The sequence below is a fragment of the Drosophila montana genome, unplaced genomic scaffold (genome assembly GCF_035044405.1).
Source record: "Drosophila montana isolate Dmon_TW-CO22-7 unplaced genomic scaffold, ASM3504440v1 contig_1964_1, whole genome shotgun sequence".
Classification (NCBI taxonomy): domain Eukaryota; kingdom Metazoa; phylum Arthropoda; class Insecta; order Diptera; family Drosophilidae; genus Drosophila; species Drosophila montana.
The window spans coordinates 310,626-328,021 of NW_026996881.1; the positions used below are offsets into that span (position 1 = coordinate 310,626).

At 38.4% G+C, this 17,396-nt stretch overlaps 2 protein-coding genes across 2 annotated transcripts; one reads left to right on the forward strand and one right to left on the reverse strand.

Annotated features, from left to right (window-relative positions):
- Window positions 1–2,667: 2,667 nt before the first annotated feature.
- LOC135426107 (trypsin iota-like) lies at window positions 2,668–3,887 on the forward strand. Its single transcript, XM_064679099.1, has one exon. The coding sequence runs from the start codon at window positions 2,682–2,684 to the stop codon at window positions 3,777–3,779; it is 1,098 nt and encodes a 365-aa protein (XP_064535169.1). The 5' UTR covers window positions 2,668–2,681; the 3' UTR covers window positions 3,780–3,887.
- A 7,618-nt stretch (window positions 3,888–11,505) lies between these two features.
- Window positions 11,506–15,513, reverse strand: LOC135426138 (phospholipase A1). The gene is made up of 3 exons (XM_064679137.1): window positions 15,310–15,513; window positions 14,975–15,236; window positions 11,506–12,956 (listed from the first exon to the last, which is right to left on the reverse strand). The coding sequence occupies exons 1-3, from the start codon at window positions 15,362–15,364 to the stop codon at window positions 12,116–12,118; spliced, it is 1,158 nt and encodes a 385-aa protein (XP_064535207.1). The 5' UTR covers window positions 15,365–15,513; the 3' UTR covers window positions 11,506–12,115.
- Between the last annotated feature and the right edge of the window lie 1,883 nt (window positions 15,514–17,396).

Consider the following 17,396-nt stretch of genomic DNA (forward strand, 5'->3'; position numbering starts at 1 on the left):
TATTTCCTGATTACCGTGCAAGCAATCACTATTGGAGCCATATATACATATATTTATATATATATTTTTACATTTTACATATATATTTTTATCACGCTTAACATGTCTGGCTCCCAGCTTGCAAAAAGAAAATATTTATTGAAGCACAATAAATTTGTAAGACTACAACACACAGCTAAGAGATACCCTGCACACCAATACAAACAAGCAGAGAAGCACACAAACGGGGCTTTCAATGCTAAAATAAAATAAATTAATCTGGTTGAGGTATGCGACAACCTAATGGCTGTTCTATTTCTAAAAATCTCTTTTTATACGTGTTTCCAGCGTTTTATAAAATAACTTTGCATGGGAAAAAGGTGCGTCCGGGGTTATCTAGGGATATTTTCAAGTTAGTCCAACCAGCTTCAAACTTATTTTCTAAGATAAACATAGTAAAATAATGAAAACGTTTGTAAGGTTTGCGCCTCAGGCAAAACGTAAGCGAAAACGGTTGATTAGAGCGTTTTCTTTTGCATCCTTCAAAACTTTAAATTGGTAAATACATATCAATGTAAATACATTTTGAATAAGATTCATAGATTACATAGAAAATCCACTCCGGCAATGCTGGGTAACAACTTCTACCATATGTAAGCATACAATGGTGTATCCCTTATATATCAAACATGATAGTCATCCAACTCACAGTTTTTTACATTTCATGTTATTCCTATGTTTTTCATTGTCATCTGTCATATTCTTGGTAGTGGGCGTAAGTATAGAGAGCTTTATTCTATCGCTCGTTGCTGACTTTGCGACTGGTCAAAAAAAATGCAAGCTGCATTAATCATACGCCTCGTGGGTGCACTTGAAATGTGAATTTTTGCTGAAACGCTTAAAAAAAAATCGAGCATCCATCAAATTAATGGAATATCATATTTGCCAAGCCTTGAGCTCCAACAAATTTGTTTATAAAGCTAAAAATGTTATCGACTCCACGTCGCATTTATTATTATTACTTTTTGTTGTTGTTGGCGATGTCGGGGCTGTTGTTGCTGTTGCTGTGAGTTTTTAATAGAATTACTTTCCAGACTTGTGAACAACAAACTGAAAAGTGGCCCGTGGCTGATGTTGTCGCCACGCCCCCTTACTATCGACTATGAGGCGCACAAAAGCAATTTCAAATGCCAGTGAAAAATGCTGCTGACTCATAACTGGCTGGGTTCCTCCCTTCTCCAACAAACCCCCTCGCGCCATACACATGCGGCCAAGCAACTTTGTTGAAGATTTTATTGAATTAAGCCAATTCGGTATGCATGTGAACGCCAAGCCCCAAAACCTCTTCACGTTCAGTCCCCGGGGCTGCGGATGATGTGACTCAAATTTCAAGGAGTAACGCAAAATTCCATACACGTGGCCCCCAAAACCTGGTCCATTAAAACGTTTTTCAATCCACACATTGCAAGCAGCCATGTATCTAACGGCTCTTCTAAGGTGGCAATGTGCATTTGACCCCGGCCGTTGACCAGTGTCAAGTTTGGCAGGGGGCCAGGTGCCGATTGAGCTAATTCTGCAGGTGCTTTCGTCGAGTTGACGCCTGTGCAGGTCCGAGCTGGCGGGGTGGACCCCATCGCTTTGCGTGTGCCCAATTAAACCAAACCAAGAGCCAGCAAAGCATCATCCAATGCACTTGGCATTCAAAATGCTTAAGTGGGCATGGTAGAAATTGAATGAAAGCAGCATCAGCATCTGCTACAGATCTGCATCTGCATGCGCATCTAAAGCAACGTTAAACTAAATTGGCTAAAATGCCTGAATTCCTCCTCATAGTCAGGCGGGCCAATCTGTCCACAAATCTTTTGCCTTCCGCCACCCCTCTAACGCCCAACGGCCTTTGCTGGCAAATTGAAATGAAAAGCGCGCCGCGGATTGTTGGCTTTGTTCGATGGCTGGCGAAGTTGGCTGCTTGTTGATAAAGATATGACCGCAACATACAAACTACCTCAAAAGACCACGTTCTGAAAAACGTTTTCATCAGCTATTCTCTTCGAGGAAAAGAGATGAAAAAAAAGTATGCTTAACTAAGATACTGAGAAGTTGTCTATATAAAAAGAGTTGAAATTCGTCTTCTATGCGTTACATATTTCCTGTGAAAATAATAACACCCTCATTAGGGTATACAAAAAAGATACATTTTCAGTGAAGTATTTCTGAAGTATTTCTTGGTAAGTCCTAATGTAGACGGCATAAAGTTAATAGCTTTAAACGATAAATATGTAAAATATTAATAGTCTAAGATATGTCAGACTACTTTTAAAGCATTCGATAACTAAATTCTATTAAAATGCCAGTCATACAAACGTGTTAAAACTCGTCTTCTATGCATTACATATTTCCTGTGAAAATAATAATAATGGTGTTTTTTCACACGTTAGATATTCTGAAGATTTCTTAGGAAGGAAAACAATTGAGTGGCATCCACAAGTAAAAAGCATAAAGTTGATAGCTCTAAACGAGAAATGCGTAAAATATGAATAGTCTAAGATAAGTCTGGCTACTTTTAAAGCTTTCGAAATCTGAATTCTATTAAAATTCCAGTATAGTGCAATGATGTATTACCAGTGCGTCAATGCTTTCGACTATAAAAGCGAATTGTCTTGCCAGTATGTCACAAACAATCTATAAACTTAGTGTGAAAAATGTGTTTCAAGTGTGTTCTGCTGCTTTTGACAACCACTCTAGTGGCTGCCCACCTGGAGCCGGCTTTAAATGGATCCTTTACGAGCAATCGCATTATTGGTGGCTCGAATGAAGTCATCGAGAACGCACCCTGGCAGATCTCGCTGCAATTTCTTGGGAGGCACGTCTGCGGGGGTTCCATCTACAGCGAAGAAATCATTGTAACTGCTGCACATTGTGTTTCAGGTAGGGCCCATACGGATTTAAGAGTCCGGGTTGGTTCTACTTACCATAACTCGGGTGGCACTTTGGTCGGGGTAGCCAGAACTCTCAGTCATGAACGCTTTAACCAACCACCATATGCAAATGATATAGCCGTAATACGCCTAAGTACGCCCCTCACTTTCGGAAGAAGCGTGCAGCCCATTGCCCTGGCTAGGACAACTCCTGGCAGAAAAACTTCCGCAACAGTAACCGGTTGGGGATTCCGTAAAAAGCTGCCCGTGTCACCAACGCAATTGCAAAGCGTGAAACTTCGAATTATGAGCCACAAACTATGCTGGAAAATAAACTTTGGGATAATAACTAATGATATGGTCTGCGCCTTTGATTGGAAGAAAGGCGCTTGCAATGGTGACTCTGGTGGTCCGCTAGTTGTCAATAGAGAACTTGTGGGCGTTGTTTCTTTTGGAAAGTTTATGTGCTTTGGTCCCACTGTTTTTGCCAATGTGGCTGTGCAACACGATTGGATTTTAGAGGCGGTCAAAGTGATTTCAAAACAAGATTCAACCGCGATACCTTCAACAAGGCCAACAACAACAGAGTCTTCTACAACAACTACTACGAAAGGGCCGTCAACTACTACTGCTACTACGAAAGAGCCTACTACTACTACTACTACTACTACTTCTACTACTACTACTACTACGGAAACACCTTCAACTACTCCTAAGACAGAACCTTTAACTAAAACTACTCCTATGGCAACTCCATTACCTACAGGCTTATCTGTTACTACTGCTACAGAGGATGTTACAGAATCATCTACTATTACGACAACTTTAACATCATTAACAACAGAAACAACGACCGTCAAAGTTTCTCATCAGGAAGAATAGCACTATTGGGAATCAAAATATGATGGACATGTATCTTACCGAATAGAGCAAAAATTTGAAAGATAATATGTACAAAATGATAAAACAAAAATAAACTAATCACATATATTTGTTTTGAAATATTAATTACGGATATATGTAAACATTTTCATCTCAAGAAGCCTAACAATTTTGTACACCTCAAACTATCAAAAACAATCTATTATTTTGTTGCTGTTCGTTATATTGCGTTAATTAAAAGCTTTTAGTTTCATTACTTTTAATATTAAAACTTCTAAAATTTCAAACATTATACACAAATAGTAAATGTATTTAATTTAATTACAATAAATTAACTTGTTCTTATTAAAATAATCAAAATTATAAAAACCAACTTTTAAACTTCGAACTAATACCTGATTGAACAGATGTGGAAAACCAAGTTCACCAAACAGTTTGCAATCGAAAGCGTTTGCTGGAACTCGTGTAGCTGGTATATTGGAGGTAAATGGGATTTCGGGAACTCATAGAAATCCATTCATTCCGTGAATCGCAAATGCGACGCATTCAAAGCACCGCAAACTATTGGCTTGCCCCTGGATATGCGCAGCCATTTCCGTCGCAGTTGCATGCAACATCCGCCCATGAGACGGCCACAGCTGTTGGGTTTATGGACGGCTCCATACATTTATCTGCACGAACTGCTCCCCTCCGCAGCTTTGTCTGCGTGTTGAAAATTCAAATGAAGCTGACTTTAAATTGATGCTGGTAAATTTGACTGCGCCAATGCGCAATTTATGACTATTTCATGCCAATTTTAATTTGCGCAGTCGGCGTCCGCTTTAAAATGGACCCTTAATTCAACTCGTAGTGCCATGGTTTTGGGCCTGGGCCTAGCATTACGATAGGCATTGGGACCTGTATTGTGGCGGCTCATTAATGCCACGCACGTTGCCATGGCAAGGGATGAAAGATACGGAACGCTAATAAAACAAAAATGGAAAACATATAAATCAGTGTCCTTGGCACGTGTTGCGAACGCCGTCGATGACATTACCCAAGGCACTGTGCGGCACCAGTTGCCAGTTGCCAGTTGCCGGGTGGCAGGTGCGCCTGGGTCAACCTGCAGGGACAACTGCCTCGCCTTGTGCGCCGTCACGTTGTAAATCTCGTGAGAACAAACACAGAAGACAACAGCACGGCAGACGGCGACACAACACGCGTGCTTAGCCATATTCCCCATATCCATTTACATACACACATGCATTGTCTGTCACACAGGCCCAAAAGGCGACAATCCGCACGATTGCATTATAAATTAAAAAGATGTCAACGCAGCAAATCAACAGCTGCGTCCAAGCAGAAGAGCTCGACAAAACTAGAAAACTGCAGCAAAACTGTAGAAAATACAATTTCGTACAAAATGGCACCAAAATTTAAGTCAAATCAAAGTTAAAAATTGTTAATATTTTAAATATTCTTTTGCAGAGCTTGCAAGCTTAGGTATACATGTATCAAAACACTTTCTACATTTTAATTTTCGATTACTATTTTTATTAGACTTCTTAAATATATGTATTAAAGCAACCATCAATATTATTATTTATAGCTATTTGATATTGATATCTATATATACTATTCCACACCCCTCTCGCCTACGCTAAATAGTTATAAATCAGATAAATAAATCAATTGGAATTACCCACCAATTAAGCAACAATTTTAAATAAATTGTCTTTTTGAGAATATACGACTATTCTATATATCATCAAGATCGGTTAAGAAACACAGAAGCTATTAAGAAATCCGAGGGGCTAATTTTTTATTGGTAGGTCACGTGCAGCTAGCGCAAATGCATACACATAAATAGAACTGCAATTATGATTGGATCGTACACCGTGCTTTAAAGTATATACTTATAAATATTAAAATGTATACTTATACATTTTTATTAACAACAGAAAGTGCCCTAGTCGCTAGGGTCCGATTAGCATATACCCCGAGTAGTAGTATATACCGACCTACAATTGTAGGCTTAAGTTTTCTAGCTTCCTTCTATAAATACATACACAAAAACACACACACGCACACATCGTTTCCTGCCACAGTTCTTACAATAGTAATTCGTGAAAAGAATTCAATTAATTATATACTAAGAAATTAAATACATTCATCGAGTATCCTAAAGCAAGCTCAATTTAAATATTCTCTGGCTCCCCTGAACACAGGTCTCGAAATTGCAGCCAAATAATGCCTTTTCTTAAGTTGCACAGACAGTTGCGCCCTCTGCAAAACTAAGTTTCGCAACGTCTGGCAACTATTTGCATGCTTGTTGTGTGCAAGTGTGGAGAAGTTTCTAATATCTGCGGAGCTTAATGTCTGTTTGGGCAGAAAGCTTTCCAAGCCATTGGATATTGCAAACTATGCAATATAATCATAATCGTATGATATATGTCCAATCTCTGCAGCAAAGTTTTCAAAATTGCTCGTTCGCCAGACCCAGTTAAGGAGTTAGCTAAAGCATACAAAAAGACAGAACCCCGGGAGCTGTGCTAAGCCTTGCCGAGCTTCGCACTCTGGAGAGTCAATTTCCAGCGATTAAATTAAGAATGCATAACTTGCAGGGTTAACAGCGTCAAACAGAAGGCGGCCAATTGCCATGACTAGCCCAGCCCTACTCGCTTCCCTCCCTAACCCTTCCCTGTCTGAGACTTGGCCACGGACGAATCTGATTTTTATTTGCCATTCTCTTTGCTCGTGGGTGAAAAGTGGGGACTGAAGTGGAAGAGTGCCCTCTTCCAGCTGCTGTTTCTTATTTAACTGGCTTTTATACCCTGTAAACGACAGAAATGCTGCATAATGACTGACAAAGTTAAAATAATTAAGGTAATAGGTGATGAAATACATAAGAAAAATCTATGCGTTTCGTACATTTCTTTACTAAGATAACATCGCAGCAATCTATTTTTATATCTATATCTATGTCCAAATAGGTCCGCAAGGGTATTTAAAATTCGATTGCCACTACTTGAACTTGTTTCAATTTACGATTTCTTTGCTATTTCTGAGTCCTGACCTACCGCACAGTTGGCGACTGGGGAGAAACTGCCTTTCCGGGTACTGTTGTTATTTGTGTAAGATACATATGGATAGTATATATGTAATTGTATACTTAACATGAAACGTGCTCCGATTCTCGCCTCTTGGACCCAGTTACGGGAGTCAGTAGCATCTTGTGCTTCAGGCACTCGTTTTCTGTAAGCCAATGTGCCCAGCGTTGCATTTGTTTGTAATACTGTATACTGCATTTGCAAATAGTTTCCATAACTGTTGTTCTCGTTGCTGTCGTGTGGGTCGTGCCGGAAACATTTTGTGGTTGCGTAAACGACGATGGCAACACCGACAATGATAGTGGGCGAAACACTGAAAAACCTGGTGGGACAGTGTAATGTCAAGCTGGGAGTTCAAGTTGACCTCGCTTTTAATTTGTAGAAATGCGCACGCCAAATAAAAAATAATAATAACAAACTTGAGCCTGGGCAATAGTTGGACAGAGGTCTGCATTGTTTCACTTGCACTCTGTCATATTTGCACGTCTGGCCAGTGTGTACACCACACACACACATACACACATAATTGAATTAGGGCGAAGCTTCTGGTCTCCCACTCTCTCATACTCTCTTGAGCTTTGTGCTCTTGTTGTTTGCTTGTTGCGCTGCGTTGCCTTTTGTAACGAGCTTAACGCCATTTTGAGTGCAATGCAATGTAACACACTCCCACACATAACTGTTTGTACACGTGGGCATAAAGAAAAAGTTGTAAAGGCAATAACAACAACAACTTCAAGCGGTAGAGCAACCATTTGCAGCAGGCGCCATCGCTTTATTGCTGACTTTATGTTTAATGTTAACAAAGTGCGTACTTTGTTATGTGCTCCAAGAGGCTTACGATTAAGAGCGGCAGCGAAAAAATCTCCCAGTTAGTCCATTTTACATGACATAAAATACAAAAATAAACTCGTAAGACTGCAAATAAAAAAAGCACACTTACACAAACACCGTGCAATAAGGAAAACATATGGGTTCACAGATCATGCTTTCTCCCAAATTCTCTGAGTGATCCTTGAAAGAGTCTATTGTTGAAAGTGCACTATTATTCATAACTAAAGTTCGAGGGTGAACATAGATTAACTAAATGTATGTCACGAAGCACTAATATGGCGATAATGTCACATGACCCAAACAAATATCAAGCCAAAATGTGTAACTATTTATAAGTACTAATTGCGGCTTGAGACATAAGCTAGGGACACAAGTGTAAACATGTGTGTATAACATGTTGAGAGATGAGGATAAGGCTCTTCCAATGACTGGAAGTGCACTAGAAATATGATTCTAATGAGAGCTATATAAGAATTGAATTGTTAAATTCATCGAGTCGTTGTGTCCCTTGCAACTATCTTATATGAAGCTATCCCCGTGTTGCCCTTGTATAATTAACAGAGTACGTATTGTGCTTAAACACATTAAATATCGATGAAAGTTCATGTCATATTTGGTGCCTGTAGCTCTCGTCTAGATATAAACAATAAACCTCAATACACATTCATATCGATTGATATGTGTATGGCTGAAAAAAACTTCATGTACAATTTGCCACATTTTTATACTTTTTATATGGTGAAAACATACATTTTAAGCGGTTAATCCATATAAAAAATGTAAAGTGTGTAGCTAATTCCGTAATTGAACAAGAGCAGAAAGTTGTTACATGTGTTACAAATTTATTTCCAAAGATCTATACGAAAAATCATTTGAGACGTGTTTCACACTTTTCGCAGAATCTAAGCTTACTCAGTGGAAAGTGCGATTCTAAGATTTGTTCGGTGAAGTTTTAAGTTTTGTCCGGTTCGCATCAAACTTATTTTCAAAGCGATTTGGGAAATTCCACACAAAACAGTGGGCCATTAGAGAAAAAACAAAAGCTGAATTTACGAATCTGATACATAATATACAAATTTCATACAACATCATTCTATCTCAAGCGAATGAGAATGAAAACCAAAACTCTTGGTTTCAGTGACAGCAGCAGCAGGCCAAAAAGTATTCTGCCCAGGAAAAACCACATGACACACTCAACCTGTCAGCACATAAAAGCTCTTGTATCCATTATAATGCGTATGTGTTAGTGTGTGAGTGTGGCCAGATTCGAAGGAAAAGAATGTTGGCTACATAACGTACTTACATATATTATGCATGCAGCCCAAGCAATGGCCAAAAGAATATTCAAAGCATTTAGCAACTCATTGTCCCTTTCAACACCGAACAGAACAACAACAAACCCGACGTATAAAAATGTTTTCATGGCTCTCAAATTGTATAATTTGAGTTTGCACATAAAATCACACCGCAAAAATGGACATGACCCACAGCAAGGCGTAGAAGTGAACCTACAAGAAGACAAATTCAAATACATGTTCACACATACACACGCACACACATATTTGTTTGCAAGTTATACTTACGTGAACTTACCACCAGGGATTCTGTCTACAACAAGGGCTGCAGAGTCAAAAAAGAAATCACTACTTAGCTTCTTGCAAAAAATTTTTTCTGAAGATTTTGATCAAAAGGCGCTAGAGCAGGAACAATCCAAATAAATTTATTCGTGCTTATAAGTTTAATACAACATGACATTGTGTCATATGTCATATGATGGAAACGACCGGATCGGACCACTTTAGCGAAAAGCGTAAAGCAGGTTCTTGTGTGACAAACTTTTCTGTTTTCCAAGATATCTAACTCAAACTCGATATTTATATGTGTTACTATGTTGCATCTATATGATCTTATTAAGGTTGCACAATTATATTATAAACGAAACGTTTTTGTATATAAACATTTAGTTCTTCAAGATATTTTCACCAAACGCTGCATTTAAGAGCTTTATATATACACATATCTGCAAAGCCATAAGGAAAATGTCGACAAGGGCATTAATTCTTTGGTGTTCCCAAGGTGGCTGTACTCTCTTGTCTTATATATGGTTTGATTCGGATATATTTTGCAGCCTTGTTATTTGCTATTATAAGTACTATTTATAAAAGGTTGATTTTTCTTAAAACTTTAAACTTGAAACACTTCAACTGCATAGACCTGAATCCTACATAGAAAATAAGTTTTAAGAAGATGCTAAAACTGAAACCCGGCAGACCTTTCAAATTTAAATACATTAAGGCTTTGGAACAGGACGCGTTCACAAAGGGGAACAGGAAATACAAAATACAAAACTTGTACGCCATAAAAATACTATAAAATTGTGAAAAAGGCATAGATACAATATACAAGTTGCGGATACATAAGAGATACATAAGTATCTGCTGACCTAAGTGCGTGTTCGCATAAACTTTTATGAGTGTGTGGGCGCATTGTCAATCCGAGAACTTTAAGTATTCTCTAACCCTTGGCGTTGAGTACTGATGTCGAGTCATTGTCGTTGTTTTACCCAGGGTGTCATTTGTGAGGTTATGCACGCACCTTTTACCCAGAAGTTTTACAGATTTTATTTTAATTTTTCTTTTTTCTTTTCTTGAACCCCTTTTAAGTGGGATACGTTTTGCGGAAGGCAGTCTCAAAGCAACTCACACACAAAGAGTGAGTTATATTGCTTCCACACGAAGCATTTCTAGGCGACAAATTGGTCTTCAAGCTTAACAAAAAGGTTTCCAAACTTTGCACAGTGCTGAAAGTGTAAATTGCATTGGGGGAAGTCAAATGAACTGGAGGAGGTTTGGGTACACATGTACATATATGTATATGTGAGCTGCTGGTCTTGTAATAGTGGCTATTGGTTTGCTTGTGGTGAGTGCTAGCTTGGGAGACATTTGCAGAATTATGTTCATGTCTTAATTAGAATGCCAGCTCAGGTCCAGTAGACGACGCACGTCTCATAAATTACTTATATGCGATTTGCATGAAATTTAAATAATCAAATTACCCGAATCCTGGGCACACAATTAGTACAGCTCTTACGATTGTCGTTTGCACAATCCAAAATTGTAAACTAGTCGTCAACACAGGTCCTGAGGTCCATATAAAATGAAAAGTAATTTTACATAAATTATTGCCACACTCGTAATTTGGAATGAATACATATTTGTGGCTTGGTACGCCAATCCCTCGTCTTAAACACCTTTTAAGCTGTCACTTAACCGATCAAGAAACAGTAAACATTAGGAAAGTGGTAAGTCTGGGCTGAAAATCAAATTCATTTAACCTTTCCAAATTGGACAAGAGAATGTTTTGCAGTCAAAATACGTATGTATTAGAATCTGATTCCAGGGCAGTCTGCGGAATGCCGAAGACTAACTACCCTTTAGCACAGTAGTGCTTTCAAACCAAAGTTTATTTCGGATGGAATGAGAAAACACTATTTTTGGTTAATCATTCGTTTGATTATATATTTTATATTTGGGCAACTACGGGCATCGTTTCAGTTCTTGCATACTATTTGCAAAAATCTGCTCGAGCTGTTTTTGAAACTTGTAGAATCATAGAATTATGCACAACATGGAACCGGGTCTCTGAACTTGTATCACAACCTCAACACGAATACGATATAACTTTAATTATGTAAGTGAAAATTATGATGGGGTGGGAAACTTGCCGGTGGCTGTGCTCTTGCTTGGGCGGTCACACGTGGCGTATGAATAATTAAAATGTCAGCTAATTAAGCCGAGTAAAATGCATTAACTTGCTGCACTGCAACGATTTTGGCCAACATACATTTTGTTGGTTTTAATTAAAATGTTCAGAAAATTCAATGCGCTTACATTTTTGCAACAGCAAAGTGTGGCATTAATTTTGAATGTAAGCGTAGGGAAATTGATATTTCTTGGCACGTTTCAGCATCATCTCATAGTCTATTTCATTGAGTATATCCGGAAAATCCATATCATCATCCAGATAGCTTGGATCCCACGGTGGTATTTTAAATCCCCTCAACAAAAGCAGCATATTGAGCAGCAATAGACTCAGCAATATATACAACATTGCTTATATTTTATTTGAATATTTTGTAAATATTTTTAGCGTTCGTGTTTTTAGAGTTTTGAGATTTTAATAGAAGATGTGTTGATTGTTTTATGATTTGTTTGAGAACCATAGATTTAAAGACTTATTTTTTTCGAATAATAAAAATAACGGTAAGGTACTCAAAAATAGAAATACTTATAAGAGAATTGACAAATGAAATTAAATTATATTTACATTTTATCAATATTAGTATTAAGGCAACTTTCTTATCAATATTTCACAGCTGGGATACTCTTCTCGCTTATTCACATAATAAAATTAATGTTAATGATACACTTCTGTTGTTCTCTCAACCTCCCGAGGAGCATTCGCCAGCTCTTGCCTGGTTCCCATCGCATAGGGCTTTTTATCATAGGTTTTTACATAGAACGTTCCATTCTTGGGATCTGACGGTTCGCCACCCATACGAAATTCCCCATCATTGTCTAAAAGTACCCACGTCTTTTTGGATATGCGCTCACAGCGAATGCCCCAGAAACCCTTGGTGCTATTGATGGACTCGGCAAAGTAGTCATGGGCACGCTTATGGGAACAGCCGTACATATAGCACTTCTTTTGATCCTTGCCAAAGTTGGGATAGAAGGTGGCATGGCCCACGGGCTCCTCGAAGCCCAATCCAATGCTCGTCTGTATTGACTCCACATAGTGTGCATCACTCGCGTCGATGCGATACTCATCGCTCTGCTCCCGAAACTTGGGACCCGCCGGATCCAATGCGTAGATCGTATTAAAGCGAAAGGGTCTGATCTGTTTGCCCGCACTGCCTGCAATCTGTGCACCCAGGGAGTGTCCAATAAGGTAGACATCGTCAAACTGCAGACCGGCACGCATATGGAGAAAACGCACAAACTCGGCCAGCAGAAAGCCCAGATCTTCGACCATATCGGCAACACCAAAGTAGTTAACATTTGAAGATATCTTACTCCAATCACATACAATTATATTAAAATCCTCATAACGAGGAGCTTCCATGTGGGGCTCACTCTGTGCGGCATCATTATTATTTTGTGTGCTGGCCTTTGGTTTAGTCAAACTCAGATACGCGCTCTTCACATCCCGATTCAATGAACCCTTGCCTTGACTCATCCAGCCGTGTATGATAATTCTGTAATATTCAAATTTGATTAATTAACAATATTAATTAAGCAATAAGTAAGCCTTCAACCATAAAAGAGATAGTATTAAATATTATATATGGATAAATACTAGTTTATAGACTTCCAAGCTTATCTCAATGTTATCGATCATTAAATTCAACTAAGATTAGCGCAAGATATGGTAAATACAGAAGCTATTTCCGAAAAATTCGGAGAAAATAAAGCTGCATTTAAAAAGTTAAAAACAATTTAAGATAAGAATATTATTTTTATTTTGCCAATATTTATTTCTGGTTTTTCAATTGCCAACAAATTTGCATGCAACTTATTTGCAGACAACAATAAACACATTTGTATTTAATTCAAGGTATTTTAACTTCAGACCATCTGTGAATGACTCACTGATAAGCGGCCAAAAACGAAATGAAAGCACGCCATAAACACGTACCACTCCGCTGCCTAGTAAGTATTCGACTATAGAATTCCCTGTAGCAAGCTATAGTTTATAAGACAGAAATATTTAATGTTCGAAAAGAAATGAACCTATATAAAAAAAAAATATATAAAATGAATAGTACAAGCCGATATTCCCGTGTCCGCCGTTTAACGATCGTTTTGATTTAACGTTTAAAAGTTTTTCATCCCAGGCTTCGTACACCCCTCCACACAGATTTAATGAACTGGCCTTATTAATTATTCAAAAATTACTTCGGATAAAGCGAGAGTATTGAATTTTTAATAATCAAATTAAGAAAGTGATTGCATAATTGTATAACTAAATATGAAATGACTTTTTGTTTTTAAAAAGGAATAATATATAATTTAAGTGCGCTCCAAACCAATCAATAGTTGTTCAATGTGTTCAAATGTGTGATATTAATAAACGTTCACCTTTTCGGCTCCAACAAGGTCGAAGGTGGAGTATTCGATATTTCAACGAAACTAGATTTTCATATTTCGTACCTATTAATGGTTGCTAACACTGCTGCAGAATACTCCTAAGTGTACTTCATCACATCTGTAGCTATTTATATGGCTTGCTACCTTTTACATGTTTGGCAAAAAATTCAATCTACCCGTTGTACCATGATCTAACTAGAGAGCATTAAATACTGATAAAAACACAAAACCAGTTTTCACATGTGAATAACAAAATTAAACAAATAAAAGTGGTCCCAACTATGAGATACCCTAAATATATATATTGATATACTTCAATACATACTAACTAAAAATCACAACAACAAATTCTTTTGTGATTACCTTCGGAGATTATACGATATTTATGAAATTTTTACTGCTTAAATATGAAATATAAATTATAATTATAAATTATAATTAAAAATAGTTTGTTCATTAGTTTGAGAAGAATAAAGGAGTTTTCCAAAAGGATATACTACTATTTTATCTGTATGACTACTAAATATCGTGTATCTCGTTTTAAAATTGCGAATATTGCTTAAAAGACCATGCATCAAAATCGATGCTTATAAATATTCTGAAATTTTAAAATAGTTATCGAGAGTATGTATTGCAAATTTCAAAACATCAGCCCCTGTAGTTCCCGAGGATGAGGCGTTCCCACAGACGGACATACGGACGAGGCTAGATCGACTCAGCTCGTCGTCCTCAGAAAAATAAATATACCTTATGGGATCGAAGATGCTTTATTCTGTCCGTTACATACCCTTGCACAAAAACATTATAGCCATTTGCAACGGGCTAGGGTATAAAAACAATTAATTAGAAACTTACTCAAATTTTTGCACCAGGCAAAACTACAGCTGATCAAAATGACGCAAAAAATGTATATTTAGAATGAGAAAGTAAATGTGGGTTAACAATAGATACACACATGCATATATGTGTGCAAGTTACAGACCAATACATAGGTTCAATTTGCATGTAGTGCATACTATTTACATTGAAAATTCCCATTACTCTGTCACATATGCACATTTGTGCTTCCCAATCTCTTATCAGCCAATGCAATGGCTTTGGGATTGAACCCGATTAAGGCACTTACCTAGTGGGATGCCGTGCATCGAAACCGGAACGCTCCAAGGTCTCATCATCGCTGGGGAACAGTTCTTTACCGCAATCGGGAAAGTCCCTTTTGAATAGAAAGAATTGCATTTTGACACGAGCGCTGCTCGTAAAGGGTACCAAATGCTTGAAGAACTTCTTCCAAAATGGATAATCCAAATACTTATTGGACTTTGTTAACTTGTGATCGCATTGGTTTAGCTCGGGCAGATTTGCTGAGGCAGCTTCAGTTGAAGATGCCGCTAATATTTATTGCAAATACAAAAATATGTTACCTATATATATTAAATACATTTTATTTGACAGCTGACCTACCTATCACAACACTAATAGCGCCTATAGCTATAAATATTATCGGTACGAAGCGCATGACTTGATCTTTTTCTTCCAAGCCCTCGAACAGTTACAGAATTTATGCGTGAGCTCGCGTTCGTGCGTTGCCCCAAAGATCGCATACACACACTTAGTCAGACGCCAATTTAACAGCTCCGTAACGCTCAATGGTGCGTGCTCAACTAACGACTGACTGGCTGATCGGTTCCGAGCGCTCGAAACTCAAATTTACACTTCCAACTAGAGATGGTTGCGGCTGCCTCAGTTTTGAGCCAGGGTTCAGCACGAGGCAGTGTCCAAAATTATACAAAACTTCATATGTTATGTATATTTTTCGAATATTTTTCTGGATATTAGTAAAAAGAACTTATTGTTACTTTTTAAGGAGCGATCAAATAGATGAATGCCATAAGACTTTCTTTTCAATTGTATATATTCAAAGTTATTTTTTCAGGATATGTCGTGCCTTTCTTTTATGTGCACGAACACAAAATCTCCTGATTCGTGGCTCACGAGTCACGAAAAAAAAACACGGCCCGCTACCTTCTCTATTCCAAGCAAATATTCTCGAGTGGCGACTTCGTGTCTGCACTCTCTCCCTCATCTCTAGAGATAACAAACGACGCATGAAGAGAGCGACCGAGCGCCGGTTATTAAACAGATTATTTAATTGATATCAAAATAAACAACTGTTTAATGGAACTCATTTACTCTCCCGCCTATTCACGCTAAGAGTGGGTGGGGGTAAAGGGGGTTGAGAGCCCAATTATGAATACTAATTAAATACATCCACTAATCTTGTAGTTGAACTTGAAATTCGTTAACAAATCAGCGATAGATTGCTCCGGCGTGAGGCCTTGTTCTTCGACAGAAGAAGATTTAGGGTATCTCCCAACTAGAGTAATATTTCCTTTTAAGTATTCACCTTGTACATATGAGCTGGGCTTAGCGAATCGGAAGATACGCTTCCCGAGAATCGTTTCCTTTAGTAGACATATTTACGTATGTGCATATGTATTTTAAGGGGTAAAGGATTAATTTTGAATATTTGTCAGGCTCAAAACTCATCAACCCTAACAATACGATCTATTTTCTTTTATATGAGTTTCACTTGCTTACCCAAATTTATTCTAAACATGAATCTGATTAGCTCGTAATAATTACGGCACTACGACCATAAATTCCAAAGTTTGACAACTTTTTTCATTTGTACGCTCGAGGATAGCAAATAAGTCGAAAACTCATCGCAGCGCTCTGTTATCGTCTAATTGCTCAGCTCAAATCAAATTTGTAGCACACCTTATTATGGAGACTAAGGCGAATAATTTATGTTATTTATGAGAGACCAAATGAAGCGACAAATTTCAGGCACTTAGCAAGTCAATCGCTCAGGCAGCCTGAGAAATGCGGCCAGGACGAGCTGCAAACTGGCGGGCGTGGCAAGTTTTCAGCACTTTGGTCACGGACACATAAATGGCACACACCTGGCGAACGTGAGGCGGCATTTCAATTATGCAAATTTCGTGAGGCTCGTTGATTAGAAAATCCGCAAAAACCCTTAAGCGTCGGCATGGGACATGGCTGAACCATGAGGACCTCTAGCTCCGACACTTTCTCAACCTTCGGGCGTCAATCAATATGCCAAAAAGGGGTTGGGTTGAGGTTGCTTGTGGGCGCCAACCACGCCCACGCTAATTAATTGGCAAAACCACCAATTAGACTACACAAATTAATTGGCAGGCCCACGGCTGCCTATACGTTGCGCTCTTCTGCTTCAGCTTGCTCAAAGGACACTTATTGAGCATTTCGAATCTCGGCACCCAACTGGAAGTCCCTCTTGAAACCTCTCTCTGCGAATTAAAATATTTGGTTCGTACCCAAAAATTTACTGCACTTTTGCGCATTTTACTCTTAACTTTGTTCGCTTGAGTGTCACCAAACTTTTTGCGCAGTTCCTTTGTGCCACTGACAAGGACGCAAGGGGACGGCGGCAGGGCGGGAATTAACTGGGAAAACTGCCACTCCAGGCAGCCAACAGCTTTGGGGCTTACTTACCCCCAAAAGTCGTT